At 36.4% G+C, this 14,554-nt stretch overlaps 1 protein-coding gene across 3 annotated transcripts in view; it reads left to right on the top strand.

The window, feature by feature from the left end:
* The first annotated feature begins 810 nt into the window (after positions 1-810).
* col27a1b (collagen, type XXVII, alpha 1b) overlaps positions 811-14,554 on the top strand; it is a 140,308-nt gene continuing 126,564 nt past the window's right edge. For 2 of the 3 annotated variants that reach the window (XM_039662060.2, XM_039662063.2), the window contains exons 1-3: positions 811-1,265; positions 3,659-3,729; positions 8,510-9,783. In XM_039662060.2, the coding sequence (XP_039517994.2) occupies positions 1,213-1,265; positions 3,659-3,729; positions 8,510-9,783 (1,398 nt within the window). In that variant the 5' untranslated portion in view covers positions 811-1,212. The remainder of the gene's footprint in view (positions 1,266-3,658; positions 3,730-8,509; positions 9,784-14,554) is intronic. The other variant, XM_039662061.2, reaches the window with a different exon arrangement.

The raw sequence follows: 14,554 nt of genomic DNA, 5'->3' as shown, positions 1-14,554 counted from the left end.
GTATAAAAAAAAAAAATACAAATTCTTAAAGGCTTTAAAACCAAACTTTTAAGGTTTTTACAGCTTTCTTTTTTAAAAGAGTCTGGTTGTGTGCAGCCTTACTTCAGTCAGCAAAACCATAAAGTTTGGATAGCCTATTTAGTAATCTTGCATTGAATGTGAAATTTGGTCAAAACAAATAGTAAATTAAATTATCTAAAATAACTTTTCATGCTCTTCGGAATTCAGTGAAGCCCAATATATTTTCTGGTAAAATTAAGAGATTTTTTTTACACGCACTGACTATATTCACAATAATACACTTGATAAATGTCATACCACAATTTAAGTGCAATGCAAGAAAAAAAAAGCACGGTGTGTTCATGATGGTTATTACAGAAAGAACAATTTTATATTTATAACTTTTTAAAATGTTTGTAAAAAAAGATCTGGATAAATGAGATTAAATGAAACAACAACAACAACAAACCATGGGGATTCCTGTTAAAATATGCTATCCTGCTTTAACTGTGGACCTTATTATTAATGCACTGAAAGAAACGATTTTATCTTTCCCTTACATAAAACGCTTTATTTATTCTTTTTGAAAGTTAAATAACACTTTCAAGATAAACTTCCACAAGAGCAAATCGGCATTAAATTGAGTTGAGGGAACCACATATCCACATATGTGATAAATTACCTAGCCTATGTGCTATATTGTTTTTCTTTTCCTTTTCTTTTCTTTTTTTATCAACGAAAGCGAAAATAAAACCGTGGGTATGGAAAGACACACCTTCATTGAATCCCTTCTAGTTTCCAGAGCGAAGTGTTTCTTCCCCAGAAGACAGTTGAGGGCGACAGAGGGAAATGCTTCTAGTGTCTCAAATCTTCAGCATGCATGCCTACTAAGTAATTGAGTTTCGGCGACTTGACTAAACGCTTATTTCACATCAGCGAACGATGTCTGTGCCTCTTTGGACCCAACTTTCTAGTTTTCAGCATACACTATACTGTCAGATGGAGCAGTTTGCATTTCGCCTCGCAGGTTGCTCTCTTTGGAAAGCACTACATTTGTCAATTGGGAAAGACTACGGCATGTAGTGTTGTAATACAGTGGTGAATTAAGACTTTCAGCCGTTATTAAGGGACGTTGTGATATGGAAGTAAATCAGCAACTCTATCATGTCTTGACTGCAGCAAACACTCCTGAGGAAGAATGAAGTAAGCGCGATGGAGCCGGACAATGCCCCGAACTCCAGACTCAAAGCAGCTGGAGTCGGGGGGTGAGTAGCCTAACGTCATGACAATAGATAGATAGATTTCACACAAACGTTAAATGGGTCATAAATTATCCTGTTGGCTGTCAGCTCGGTTACATAAGGTAGAATGAGTTCGCGAAGGGAGGGCCGTTATGATGTCCATTCTTGAGTTTGGGGAAACTTGATGAATGAATGGGACACAGCAAACTTGTTTAACTTTGTTGAACAACATTCTATCAGAACCAGAATTAAAGAATTGTTTATAACTATCAAAACATACCTATTTATTTTAACTCATATTTTCGGATTTAATCATTTAAATGCTTTAAATTGTGTTGTGTGACCAGTGGTTATAACCTATATTGAGTTTAGGAGTTATTTACTTATTTTTCAGTGTCCTTCTCAGCTGTTTTGTCATTAGGCTAATTCGTATTTTCAATTGTTTTCCAGTAAAATATAAAAAATCAAACCAGTTCAGTTCCAGAACCAAAGATCAGTTCGTGAGAGTTGAGAATGAAAATTGTGTAACACACTTTTTCTGTGAATAGGCGATTGAATAAAAAAAAAAAATTATACATTTTTACCTTGTTTGGCAAACTTTTTTTCTTTATTTTAAGCAAAGATAACAGCATTTTGTGAGGTATAATTTAAGACAAAATTATGAAATTAGTATATCTTGGCATGGCAAGGCAAGTGTTAAGGCTGCATGTGACAGAAAATGCTGACTAAAGTAAAACTACAATATTTGGTCATGAATGGCATTCCCACATCCACAGTGTCAGCACATGGGGGGAGAAAAAATAACTGAACACCAGCTGGAGTCTTTTAAAATGTCATGTAAATTCACCATTGCTTATTGTCATAGAATCAACCATTTTTGCTGCATAGTGCAAATTGATCAACACTCATAAATCTTCATTAGAATTTCAGTGACACTGTGGGAGCACCGTCCTAGACTACCCCTAATTCACTTTTTTCTTTCATGTTTCTAGGGCGATAGATCAGATTTAATCATTTAAGAACAATCAACCCATATTGGATTTGCACTAACCTAAATATTTAATTATGAACTAGTCAATTAGTGCATTGAATCATTGACCATAATTCAATGCAGTCATTTTGTGTGCGACTCATTTCAAGTGTGTCGGTTTAAGAGCTCTTAGAATGAAGCTCTCAGAATTTCCTCACCTTGGCATACTGAGAGGAAACACTCACTTTCTATATGGAGCATCGCAAATTTTTGGTATCCAGGCAAATGATAAGCTTTGACTGCCTACTGAGCAGAAACAGCTGTTAGGGCTTTACAGTAAATACTGCTGCTGCTGCCAAGTATTACTGGGTCTACAGGCAGATGGAGCACTGCTTTTGGACACTGACTAGACTGATAATTTAGATGGATATGGTGATGCTTTAGTGTAGAATGGAACAATGTGATCCTTACTTTGTTTTATTTCTGTAGCTGAGAGGAAAAAAAAGACCAGTGGCAAAGAGTTTTTGTTTTTTTATAGTTTGACCTATCATGGGTTTTAAATAACTCTCTCAGAAGCCTTGTTGTTTTCTCAGTGTTGCAATTCACTACAGTTGGACCTTTAAGTTGCTTGTCACTTAATGTAATGTGAGAGTTTGGACACATAAGCTTTGAAAAGATATTTCTAGTCAGTATGTTTGTGAGAAATAAATGTTTGAACTTTATTAAACTCATAGGCTATACACACGGTTCAAAAGTTTTGGGTCAGTGAGATTTTCTTTTTAAATGTAATATATTTTATATTATATATTATTTTTATATTATATATAGGATTCAGCAATAGTGCATTAAAGGGGACCTATTTTATTAATCGTCATAATTCATAAGCAATGTCTCAGAATAAGCCCTTTTCAGTTTCTATGCAATGTGATGTCACATATAGTTAGGCACATATAATCATTTCTGAAGGATCAACTGACTCTAAAACTGCAATAATGTTGCTGAAAATTCAGCTTTGCAATCACAGGAATACATTCCATTTAAACATTAGAACAGAAAACAGTTATTTTAAATGTACACGTTATTGCTGTTTTTATTGTATTTTGATCAAATAAATGCAGCCCTGGTGACTGATCATAAGTCGTCTTTAAAAATATTATTTATACATAAACTTTTGAATGGTATTGTGTAAACCAGTTTTATTTTAAATTCATTGTGTGGGGTAGTTCTTCTGTGGTTCAAAATTGGCAGAAAAAATACTGAAAATTAATTTCAATAAGTTGTATACTGTTGATATTAATGCTTGAGCTGTGATGTTGCCAGGAGGCATTGTAAAATCACAAACGTTGTCTAAATCAAATGTTGACTACAAATGTTCACTAATCAACTAAATGTTGGTTTGTCAGTTTGTAACTGAAATTCATGTTTGTCTGTTTGTTTTTTTTAACAGGAGAGCTGTCTTTCTCTGCATGGTTCTTTACTGGACATGCTGTCTGAGGTTTTCACAAGCACAGTCTGCAGGTAAGTGATTTTCATTCATAGTTTTTTTTAAAACCTGTGTATTTTCTAACACAATTTTAGTGCCTGATGAGCATGCAAACTATGCTTATGTTCACGTTTACCATGGTCTTGACATCTGTGTCATCTGTGTCAACCCTGTACGTTACATGAGCACATGGGTTTATTGAAGTCCAAAGACCTCACACTGCCTTGCAATAAAGTTTGAGGATACTTGACAGGACTTGGATAAATAGACCTCTAATGTTACAACCCATTGGAGTTTTCCATGAGTCAGAGGTGAAAGAGGCTACAGGTACTTTGTTTTTAAGAAGCAGTGTATTTGCCAGGGTTAACAATATTCAGATGATATATGGAGCAGCCTTTGATCAACAACATATGACTGGTCTGAGCCTGTTTATTTTTCTATAGTAAATCAGAAGCCATTGCTTCTGTGATTCTATATGTTTTGCGTTTGATTCCAACCTCATTTGAATGGCATTGTGCCTGATTGCATCTCACGGACTGAGTGTGCTTACTAGTTTTCAATATTGGACAGATCCTGTATTTACTTCTAGCATAAATAATTCTGGTGGTCTATACAACTGTCAATTGAATTGAGGTATTGTGCTTTGTAGAGATTCATTGAAATTGGAGCACTGAGCTACGCATGACATAAAGAACTTGCATGTGCACTTTTTAAGATGTTTAGATGTACATGTTTGTTTCAGGCAAGTGGTTTCTAAACTTATCGATTCTCATTGAATGTGTGTCCAGATTTCCAACATCTGCTTTGACCAGATTTAATGTGGGTGGGTGGTTCATAACATCTGTCACATTCAGTGCTTCTGTGTCAGACATTAATGAAATGCAACAGCCATCATGTTTTAAACAACTAATGAAAGGTGCCTTTGTTCTTGAGTGTACGTTTGATGTTTTTACCATATGTGAAACAGTCCATATAGCACATTCTCCCTCTGCTGGCTGATATTTATCCAGGTATCCGCTGCATGACTTATGATCAAGTCATCTTTGTGAGCTGTTGCTGGATAGTTTCTGGAATTCCTCTCTAGCCTTTGCTCTTATCTTAAAGTATGATTTCCTGGGTATGACAATCCATTTTCCACTGACATTTCACTCTGACATAACGTCCTGTTGCCCTTGAAATTATGCTAGATTTCAGCTTGCTTCTGGTCAAGTGATCTACACACCTTACCGTCCCATTTCTACTGACTTAAACAAACTGACGTTATTAGAACAGAGCTGGGCGATGACATAACTGTTATCTACAGAGTTGAATTGAACTTATTTCATATTTGATTATCTTTACACAGTTATTGAACAAAACTGAATCAACATTAATCTAACTTTAGCTGAACAATGACACTATTTTCTTTTTAGAGATGCTTTACAGCAGAATTAAACTGTTTGCATAATTGAATCATTATTTTCCTGTTGAACACTGCTTTGAAACAAACTGTACTGTATAAAACACTAAATAAATAAAGGTAGCTTGACTTGACTTAACTTCATGGAACATTAGTGTCTGTAACTGGGCCCTTAGTTTGACTTTTACATTGCGCCCTGACTATTGCTGCCCCCTAATAGTTGACTAAACATTAGTCGACGAGAAGAGGCGTAGTTGACCAAATTTTAATTATTAAGTTAGTCGCAAAATAAAAGGAAGTGACGAGATTACGCAATATTTAATGGACAGATCGTTAACAATGCTAGTCCATGTGGTAATTATGTCGGGCTGGAAATCCAAACACTTGACTTTCATTCATTGACCTCAAACATGGTTTATCATTTGAAACATGTAAGTTGTAGCCTAACGTTAGCTTGTGGAAGATATATTAGTACCGCGTTTACTGCATGCTAAACTTAAGGTGCATTTCTCTCTAAATGTGCATCCACTATACTGTGGAGATGATGAGACTGTGTGGTCAGCTTTATTTTGGAGAGTTATTGGAATACTTCTCTAGCTGTTGGAAAGTAAGTAGGATTTTCAAGGGTATGACATTCCACTTTCCACTGACATTACATTCTGGCATCGTTAATTTTTTCAGCCGACACAGACTCAAAAATCACTAGTTTATTAACAAAGAGTTAAAATGTTCAGGCAGTCTTCTTGCTGTTTTTTCCAACACATTCATAATCATTTCTATGGGCTCTATGCACGGCGGTATTTCCGGTGAAGGTGTAAGGATGCTCGATAACTTCCGCCGATCGTAGAGTCCAATGCAATACCGAAAATTTATATTGAATTTTGATACTCCTTGGTTATACTAAAGAAACGTTTGTCACAAAAACAGACTAAACTGTATTGTATTGTATTGTATTGTATTGATTTTTATTTAAAGGGACCATGTGCAATTAATAACATAAATGTAAATATTTGATGCATTACACCAGAGTTAGCCTTAGGCTAATTTACATCTGCAGTCCCCAAACTGACACCCCTCATTGTGTTTATGCTTCTTTTTAAAATTGTATTAAATAAACATAACTATATATAAAATTACATCTAAACTTATGAAAGTTTCGTTGCAAAGACGGGAGGACAGTAAATTTTGAAGACTGCCATAATCCCGTTTTCCTTGGTTTTCCTCCACTTTAATCTCCCCAACTGGAAACTTAAGAGCATTGCGTCAAATGCGGAACTTATGCATGCATATAGCCTATTGCCTGGGTACTGTGACAAGCTATATATAAATTAGTCAACTAATAGCTTAAATGAGTGACTACTAGTCAACTAGAAAAATCTTTAGTCTGGGGCAGCCGACCAGTCCTGATCAAAGAGGCTTAATATAACGAGAATGGAAGATTATACTGTCCCTATTTATTGCATTTGTTTAGGACCTTCCAGATATACATAATTGTGGAATCTGTTTGTTCACGGGCACCCAGTTCTGCAGGCCTTTTGTTTTGAACCAGACCAGTCGCTAGCTAGACAACCTTTTACCCAGGGAACCAAAACATGTTTAAATGACCAGAATTTACAACAGCAATGTTCAAAACAAGGCATAAAAATGTGACATGAGGTGTAGCCAAGTATGTTGTCCCATACTCGGAATTCGTGCTCTGAATTTTACCCATCCAAGCCATCCAGTGAGTATTGCACATACACACACACATACACACACCATGAACAGACCCAAAGAATTGGGCAGCCATTTTGCTGCGGTGCCCATTGAGTGATTGGGGGTTATGTGCCTTGCTCAAGGGCACTTAAATTGTGGGTAATGAGAGTGGAAGAGAGCGCGTTTAAAAAAAAAGGTGTAAGATGTAATGTCAGTGTAGCAATGGCTTGATATGGCAAAATCAATTGTGTCAACTGGTCCTAAACTCGCTCACACTGGCCCTAGATCAGTGGGTCATGCTTATCCCTGAGCCCTGCTTTAAAGAAGTTTATTTAATGCTGTTTCAGACTCCTTACTGTGATTTGTGAGTAGAACCAGCGGTTGTTCTTTGTGTGTTCTGTTGAGGAGGTGCATCATGATTTATGTGAAATTATTCACATCATTAATTTTCTAAATTCAGAGCAGTTGTTTTCCTGCTGTTTGTCAGGAGATGATCTGTCACCTCTTTCTGACATGCTTGATAATGAAGTGGCCATTATGTTAGTAAATATGTTTAGATTTGCTTATAATACTACTGCAGACATAGTGCTCTCTTTCAACAATTCCGTCCAATCTGCTGATCATCATCTGGGCTTGTGGGGAACAGGGGGAGTCCATGCACATTATTCCATTTACATGTGCTTTTCATTTAGTACTCATTGGGTATATTTTATAACCGCAAATGTTGAGCTAGATTTTGTTTAGTCGGGATGTGTTTGGGTTAGATTTGCTTTTGTAATGCATACACTCATTTATTTTTATTCTAAACTCATTACTGAGTGTTTAGAAGTGACAGCCCTAAGATAGATGGCATTGACTGTTTCTTTTTCCACTTTATGCATCATATCTACTTGCTAGCAAATGGATCACATGAGGCATTATTGATATTGTTCATAGCAGTTGTTTTACAGCCAATAAGATAAAAAAAAAACCTTATGTATGGTCAATGTTATAGTCTTGATTTCCAGTAAAATTGCAATTCAGTAAAAAAAGTAGAAAAATTAGTATAAAACTTCATATATGTTCATTTTTCCTACTCCAGTGGTTTGATAAAAAATAGAACAAATAGTGAGGCTCATGCTCATAATATTGCCAGTAAAAATATACATAAAAAGAAGGGCTTATTATCTTTTGCTTAAGTAAGTTTAGCTTGTTTTTCTTTATTGGGAAACAAGATAAAAATACAGATTTAGAAGAATTAATCTGCAGATACTAAATTTTTTTTTTGCCATCTTATACCCAAATCGACATATAAACTGAAATGCTTCAGGCAATGTGCTTGTGGTTTTATAAATCTTAAAGGGACGTTTGAGATGCACTCCCACTCACTTGACTTAATTTATTGCAGACTTCTAACGATCTAATGAATTTTTTGTACAGTTGATGAATCTGTAAAACATAGAGGTAAGCCCACACAGTGTTATTTTTCTACTTGTAACAATATCAGCAGAGTATTTAATGGAAATACTGAAGCATTGCCCCAGATGAAACATTACCTTTGCCACATATGTTTTACACATGCTTTTGTTAATGATCTGTTCCTATAATGAGCTCAGTGTCTCAGTGTGTGAGAAACAGCTGCAAAGCCTTCAGTCGACTGTGACGAGATCCATTTTGATCTAAATGCTTTTTTTGTCACATTACATTATTCCTGAAATTATTTGTGGTTTTCCTTTTTGTAGATGTGGACGTGCTACAAAGACTGGGATTGGTTGGGAAAAGACCACCTGGGACACGCTCCACACCTCAAGGTGTCATCCCCTTCAAATCAGGAGTCATCCTAACCCAGAGGGCGAGAATTGACATCCCAGTGAGCTCCGTCGTCCCTCCATCACTGGGCTCTGCGTTCACTCTCATCCTTAGCGTATGTTCGCATCGCATAAACAATGCTTTCCTCTTCACCGTTGTGACAAAGAGGAAAAGACTGCAACTAGGGGTGCAGTTCATCCCTGGGAAGATCTTAGTTTACTTGGGCCAAAAGAACACTGTAAATTTTGATTATGAAGTTCATAATGGCCAGTGGCACAACCTGGCTTTGGACATCCAAGCCCAAAGGGTTACGTTATATACTTCTTGTGGGAAGACAAGTATGCATGCAGATTTGCATTTTAAAAATGAAGAAACTCTGGATCCAGAGGGCTCCTTTCGCTTGGGAAAAATGAGCCAGAACTCTGTGCAGTTTGAAGGAGCCATCTGCCAGTTTGATATTCATCCCTCTGCTAAGGCAGCTCACAATTATTGTAAGTACATTAAAAAACAGTGCAGGGAAGCTGACACTTATCGGCCTAACCTCCCTCCTCTTTTACCACTATTACCCCTGGACTCCAATTTATCTGTCACTTTTCAGACCCCAAACATTTTAACAGAGATAAATCACAGACATTTTAGCTCTAAATCTTCACTAACACAAGAAAAGATACACAATCATGAAACCTCCCAAGGCCTGAGCATGCCTACTTTAATGACATCTCAGTCTGTACAAAGCACAGTGCCACCAACGATAGCCCAGCCCACATTACAGCCCCCACTAGAGGTCACAGGACAAACCGCCATGGCCTCCTTTGGGAGTAGGACGTCACAAATATCTCCAAAGCCAACTCAACAAAGCAACCCTAGGAAGAACCTTGTAAGAGCTACTATAAGGCCACAGATATTAAAAGAGGACAGGGTGGCTGACACTGCCGGACCAACAGGCCAACAGAAGAACAAATTGGATATCCAGAACCCTTCCACAACATACCTTAAAACTTCTAGCGCTTTCACACTGTCAGAGATTACAACATTAGCATCACGGAGACCTCTACAAAAGGAGACCTCCTTTTTCAGAACCAAATCCCCCTCTTTTGAGCCTGTCACACCTGCGGCCACAGATGGTTTCCAAAGCTTTGACTTTGAACCAACCCAATTCTCCTTCTTGGCAGAGTCACCTGGACTGAAAGGAGAACCTGGACCACCGGTAGGTTGTTCTTTAAGATTTTTTGTTGCCATGCTCTTTGTATGTTTCACGTTTGAATGGCTTGAAATTGTAAATGTGGTAAAATGTTCTGCTAACATTTTTGTTAGAAGGACACATAGGTCTTAAAGGGTTAGTTCTTGTATCATTGGTGCTGAGGTATTGTAGCCTGACTACGTCAGACTTCCTACTTCCGCTAATTTCATTTCGCTCCTGTAGTCAGCCTATCTTTCAGTTTGAACAGAAGGCGGGCTGAGAGCCATGACATAGACGCTAAGCGCCGAGCTTAGAAATCGGAAACCGAAACCACTGCGGAAATGGGAAACGAGACACGGAATGCAATTCGCTCTGTTATGGAGAACATTCTGGGGTTTTTCAAACATTTTCATTAAAAAAGTAACAGAAAACAAATGCTAATTTTAAATTTGGATTTGTAAACAGGTAGTTGTAGTGTTCAACCCACCTCGGTGACACTGTTTCGTGATCGCAACTCCATGGACTTCCTCGGCTTTTTTATGGTCCTTGGAGTTTTAGATGGTGTATCTCGGTCTCTTTTATCGGTCAAGCTCAATCTGGTTACCTTTTGACAGGCCAGTGTTTCCTTTCTTTTTCCAGTCCTTAAATATTTTTATGTCATCCTGTAACCTTGAAACTAAGTTGCAGCATTTCTGACAGACTCCTGAGGAACAAAGAGCTATGTTTAAAAGATCTAATCCTAAGTTTGACAGTTGGCTACAAATATTTTCTTGTTTCACTCTGGCGAAAATAAGTTTAGAGGCCGTGATTGTACCGTGGATGCGTAGATTAACGTTGCATAATCTGCAAAAGTCGTTTACAGCAGGTTTACAGTGGAAGTTCGATCATAGATTTGAGTTTGATGCATAATGTCTGTGGTTCGATGCGGCTATGTCGGCGCATAACATACGTCATAAATAAACTTATCGGATTGGTTTACTGGTAAACCAAGAGCAATCTTGGTAAAGAAAACACTTCTCTATTATGCCATTCCAGACTCTGTCTACGAAGAAAAGTGAAGTAGCAGAGTCTGGTATTACCAGGCTAGAGGTATTGACAAATTGTTCAAAGATTTGTTTGAAAGACATGATGAGTGAGTTCATGAAAAATGATGTAGTAGTTACTACGATTGTGTTCTCAACCTGTAACTGGGTTGCTAGCATAATGTAAGTATACATTGTTGGGTTGATATTGATAACTGATAATAAATATTGATAACTAATAATGAATAAAATAAGGCATCAATAAGAGTAAGAAAACCTTATTTAGTAGTTTGACAATGTTTTTTATAATATCTTGGAAAAAAATATATTTTAACAACATTATAAATATTTTAACTCATTCACTGCTTACTTACACACAACTTTTGTCTTCCCAATCAAAGTCATGTAGTGTGACTCACTAATATTATAAATATTTGAGCTTTCTGACTGCTTACTAATATTCAAAAAAAAACTTGCCGACTGGTCTGCCAAATCAAAAAAAAGTCATGTAGTCACTAACTCAAGAACACGTGCATTTTTTGCAAGAACACATGCAAAAAACATCAAATTTATAAACCACCCTTTTGACTGTATGTAATGATCAAGGTCAGCAAGTCTCTTAAAATATCCAAAAATTTTATCTTTTTTGGCACGGTTAATTCAGGTTGTAAAAAAAACAACTTTATTTTATAGTAAAATGTTATTATTGCAAGCTTTTCCCTAATGAATTTTACTGAAGGTATGGATTTGCTTGCTGAAATACTCAAAGCTAAGTCAGGATACAGAACCATAACAACAAGGTCTTCAGCTTTCAACAGACCACTAGAACTCTGTAGTATCTTTCTTTTTTTTAAACAGTGTCTTATGGTGGCCAGATGGCTAGTACTGCTTTGCTTATTTTGAAGAATGGTAAAATGTGAATTATTGGCTGTGGCCATGGTTTTTCTTGTCTGCATTGGCCTTGTCATCTGCCTTCATATTTAACTCTTATATTTAACTCTTTCCTCACCAGCGTTTTAGAAAAAAGCCAGCGACAGCATTTTTGATCATTTTCACAAAAGTGTCATGATTCATGTTAATTTTTTGTTGTAAATGCAATATATATCAAAAGAAAGAAGAGACCCTCTGATTTTAATCAAAAACAAACCTATTCTTGCTTAATGCAACAAGTTCTTAAAAAAAATCAAAATTTTCAGCAAAATGATGAGAATATCATGTTTTTGGCAAAGACTAATGGATCAGATTCAGTATGATGATCAAAACGTTGATGGAGTAGATCAAGTCCATCAACACCAACAATGCTTGGACAGTCCTATTCATTGTCCTGGGTCGACATTTCATTTGGTAACGTTAGGCAGTTTTGATTTCTATACTGTTTAAAGTTGATGAACGCATTATTTTACATATACATCTGCTTGTATAACAGTGAAAACACGGAAAGATGGAAAATTCAATCGATTGTTTCATAAATTATGGAATTTACATCAATGGTGGAGAAAGAGTTACCTTAAGTGTTGTAGCATTGCATTAATATGGATTCTTTGTCAGTTGGTATCTAACTTCTTCAGGAAGTTCAATACACAACATACCACACACTACAAAACTACATCTTTTACCAGTTAAACAACAATGGTGGTTGAAGCTGGAAAATGGTGTCATCATTGTTGCCTTTGAGTTTTTGGTGGTCTCGGTCTTAAGCCTAGTTTTTAAAATCCTTTGAAAGGGCATTACAAGCTGGTAATGTGTAATGCTTGCACACATTTTCCTTGTAGTTAAATAATGAGGTCACAAACCAGCGGGTGAGAGGACACACACTACAAAAAAAAAGTAATCGGCAGTCTGTCTTGTTTTACGCTAAACATGTCTAAACATCCTTGAAATTTAAAAGCAAGAAAAATTCACTTGAGAAGCAAACTTGTGTACATTATGGGACTTGTTTTCAGAGAATATATATCTTGAATGATGTATTGTTCTTTAACCTATTGTCATATATTTGTATTACTACTTTAAAACTAAACCTTACTAAATGTACCTTTATGCTTAAACAAAGCATGTGCCTTTTTTTGTCAAGAAAATGTATCTTGGTTCACGAATATTTAGATATTTGTTCTGGAAAACTAGACAAAAATGCTCGTTAAAATATATATATTTATTGCAGTTCAGCCTAATAAAAGCTATACAATCTCTTTTATGTACAGTATAATCATTTGCATTAGTTTTAGGTTACCACAAATCCGGTCACTGTTGGGAAAACAGTAAATCATTGGGAATTTGTGTTTGAGTGGAAAAACTCTTTTTGGTAGGATGAATAAATGCTGACAACCTGGAGGTAGGATCTATTTTTAAAGGAAGATTGCTCTGTGATTGGATGAGAATGATTCAATCAATCTTGTAACAGAGAACAGACTTACAGCTATAAGCTTTCCTATAAATTGTTTCCATTTCTTGTGCATACGATTTTTACTACAGGCTTGGGTAGGAGCAGCACTATGCTCTAAAGTGAGCTGATATTTGCCATAAAGTCTGCTGGCCTCATCCAGACCAGCACTATTATGCAGTGTATTATGGTTCTGTATTATACAGTCACAGTGAAGTTCTGAACCATTTTCCAACAACAAACAACAACCAGATGTGCTGTTCAGTATGTCTGTCACACAGATAGCACTGTGCATTTTCGGGAGATATCCCCTTTAGCAATTACTATAAAAGGTCTTGTTTCCTCCTTTTCTAATCTTTTCATTCCTTCTCGGAGGCAGAGAGAGAAAGATAGATTGCTTTTATTCAGGAAATGTGCCACGTGGAAGAGAGAGTAGGGGGCTCAAATGGGCTTTTTCTGTCCTTCTTTCTCTCTGGAAATCAAAATGACCATATTAATGTCATTCATATCAAGCAGACACTGTGCGCACAATGTCTCTTGGTTTATTACCGTATGTTTGATCTTACTCCATAGAAGCTCATTTTACTTGAGCAAGGACGTTTATTGCATAAAAACTCAATGAGTCAATGCAGTTCATTTTTATTAAAAGTAGTTTTAAAGTGGATTTCTTGAAAACAAGCATACACTTTTGAATATTCTTTTATTAGTGAGTGTTGCTTTCATAATGATTAGAAACAGGAAGCTATTAAACATTGTGGAGTTCTGGCAGCATCGCTCTGTATGAGTATATGGGATCTTGCCAGTTCTGCAGGTGTTACGATACATTGCCAGGAATTGTCTCGTATAATTTATTTGTAAGCAGTTATTTTCATTAGTTCAAAGTTGCCATCAGATGTGAATGCAACTTGAATTGCTGCTGACACATTTTTCACTAACACAACCCAGATAGCAAACTGACATTGAATCAACGTGGAAATATGACATCGAAACAACGTTGATCTGACATTGTTTCGCTCATCGAATTAACGTTGAACCAACGTCAGACGCGTCATTCTTTCAAAACTAACGGAAAATCAACTTGAAATCAACGCGTTGTTTCAACGTTATGAAAGCAGACCAATTTTCGATTTCATTTAGCTTTGAAGAATGCCGCGTCTGACGTTGGTTCAATTCGATGAGCAAAATCAACGTTGTTTCAATGTCATGAGAGACGTCGTTTCCACGTTGATTCAATGTCAGTTTGCTGTCTGGGAATGCTAATTCCAAAGTAGATTGCTGGTAAATTATATAGAAAATAACATGGATGATTGTTCTTCATTGACATTGTCAGATTTCTGTAAAATTGATAGAAAGAGAATGTAATAATATAACAAATAAATGTGTTTTTTGTTTAATTGGC

Source organism: Pimephales promelas, chromosome 4 (assembly GCF_988280905.1).
Source record: "Pimephales promelas chromosome 4, fPimPro1.hap1.1, whole genome shotgun sequence".
Taxonomy (NCBI): Eukaryota; Metazoa; Chordata; class Actinopteri; order Cypriniformes; family Leuciscidae; genus Pimephales; species Pimephales promelas.
The sequence above is the reverse complement of the archived record's forward strand: the minus strand, read 5'-3'. Positions and strand labels throughout refer to the sequence as shown.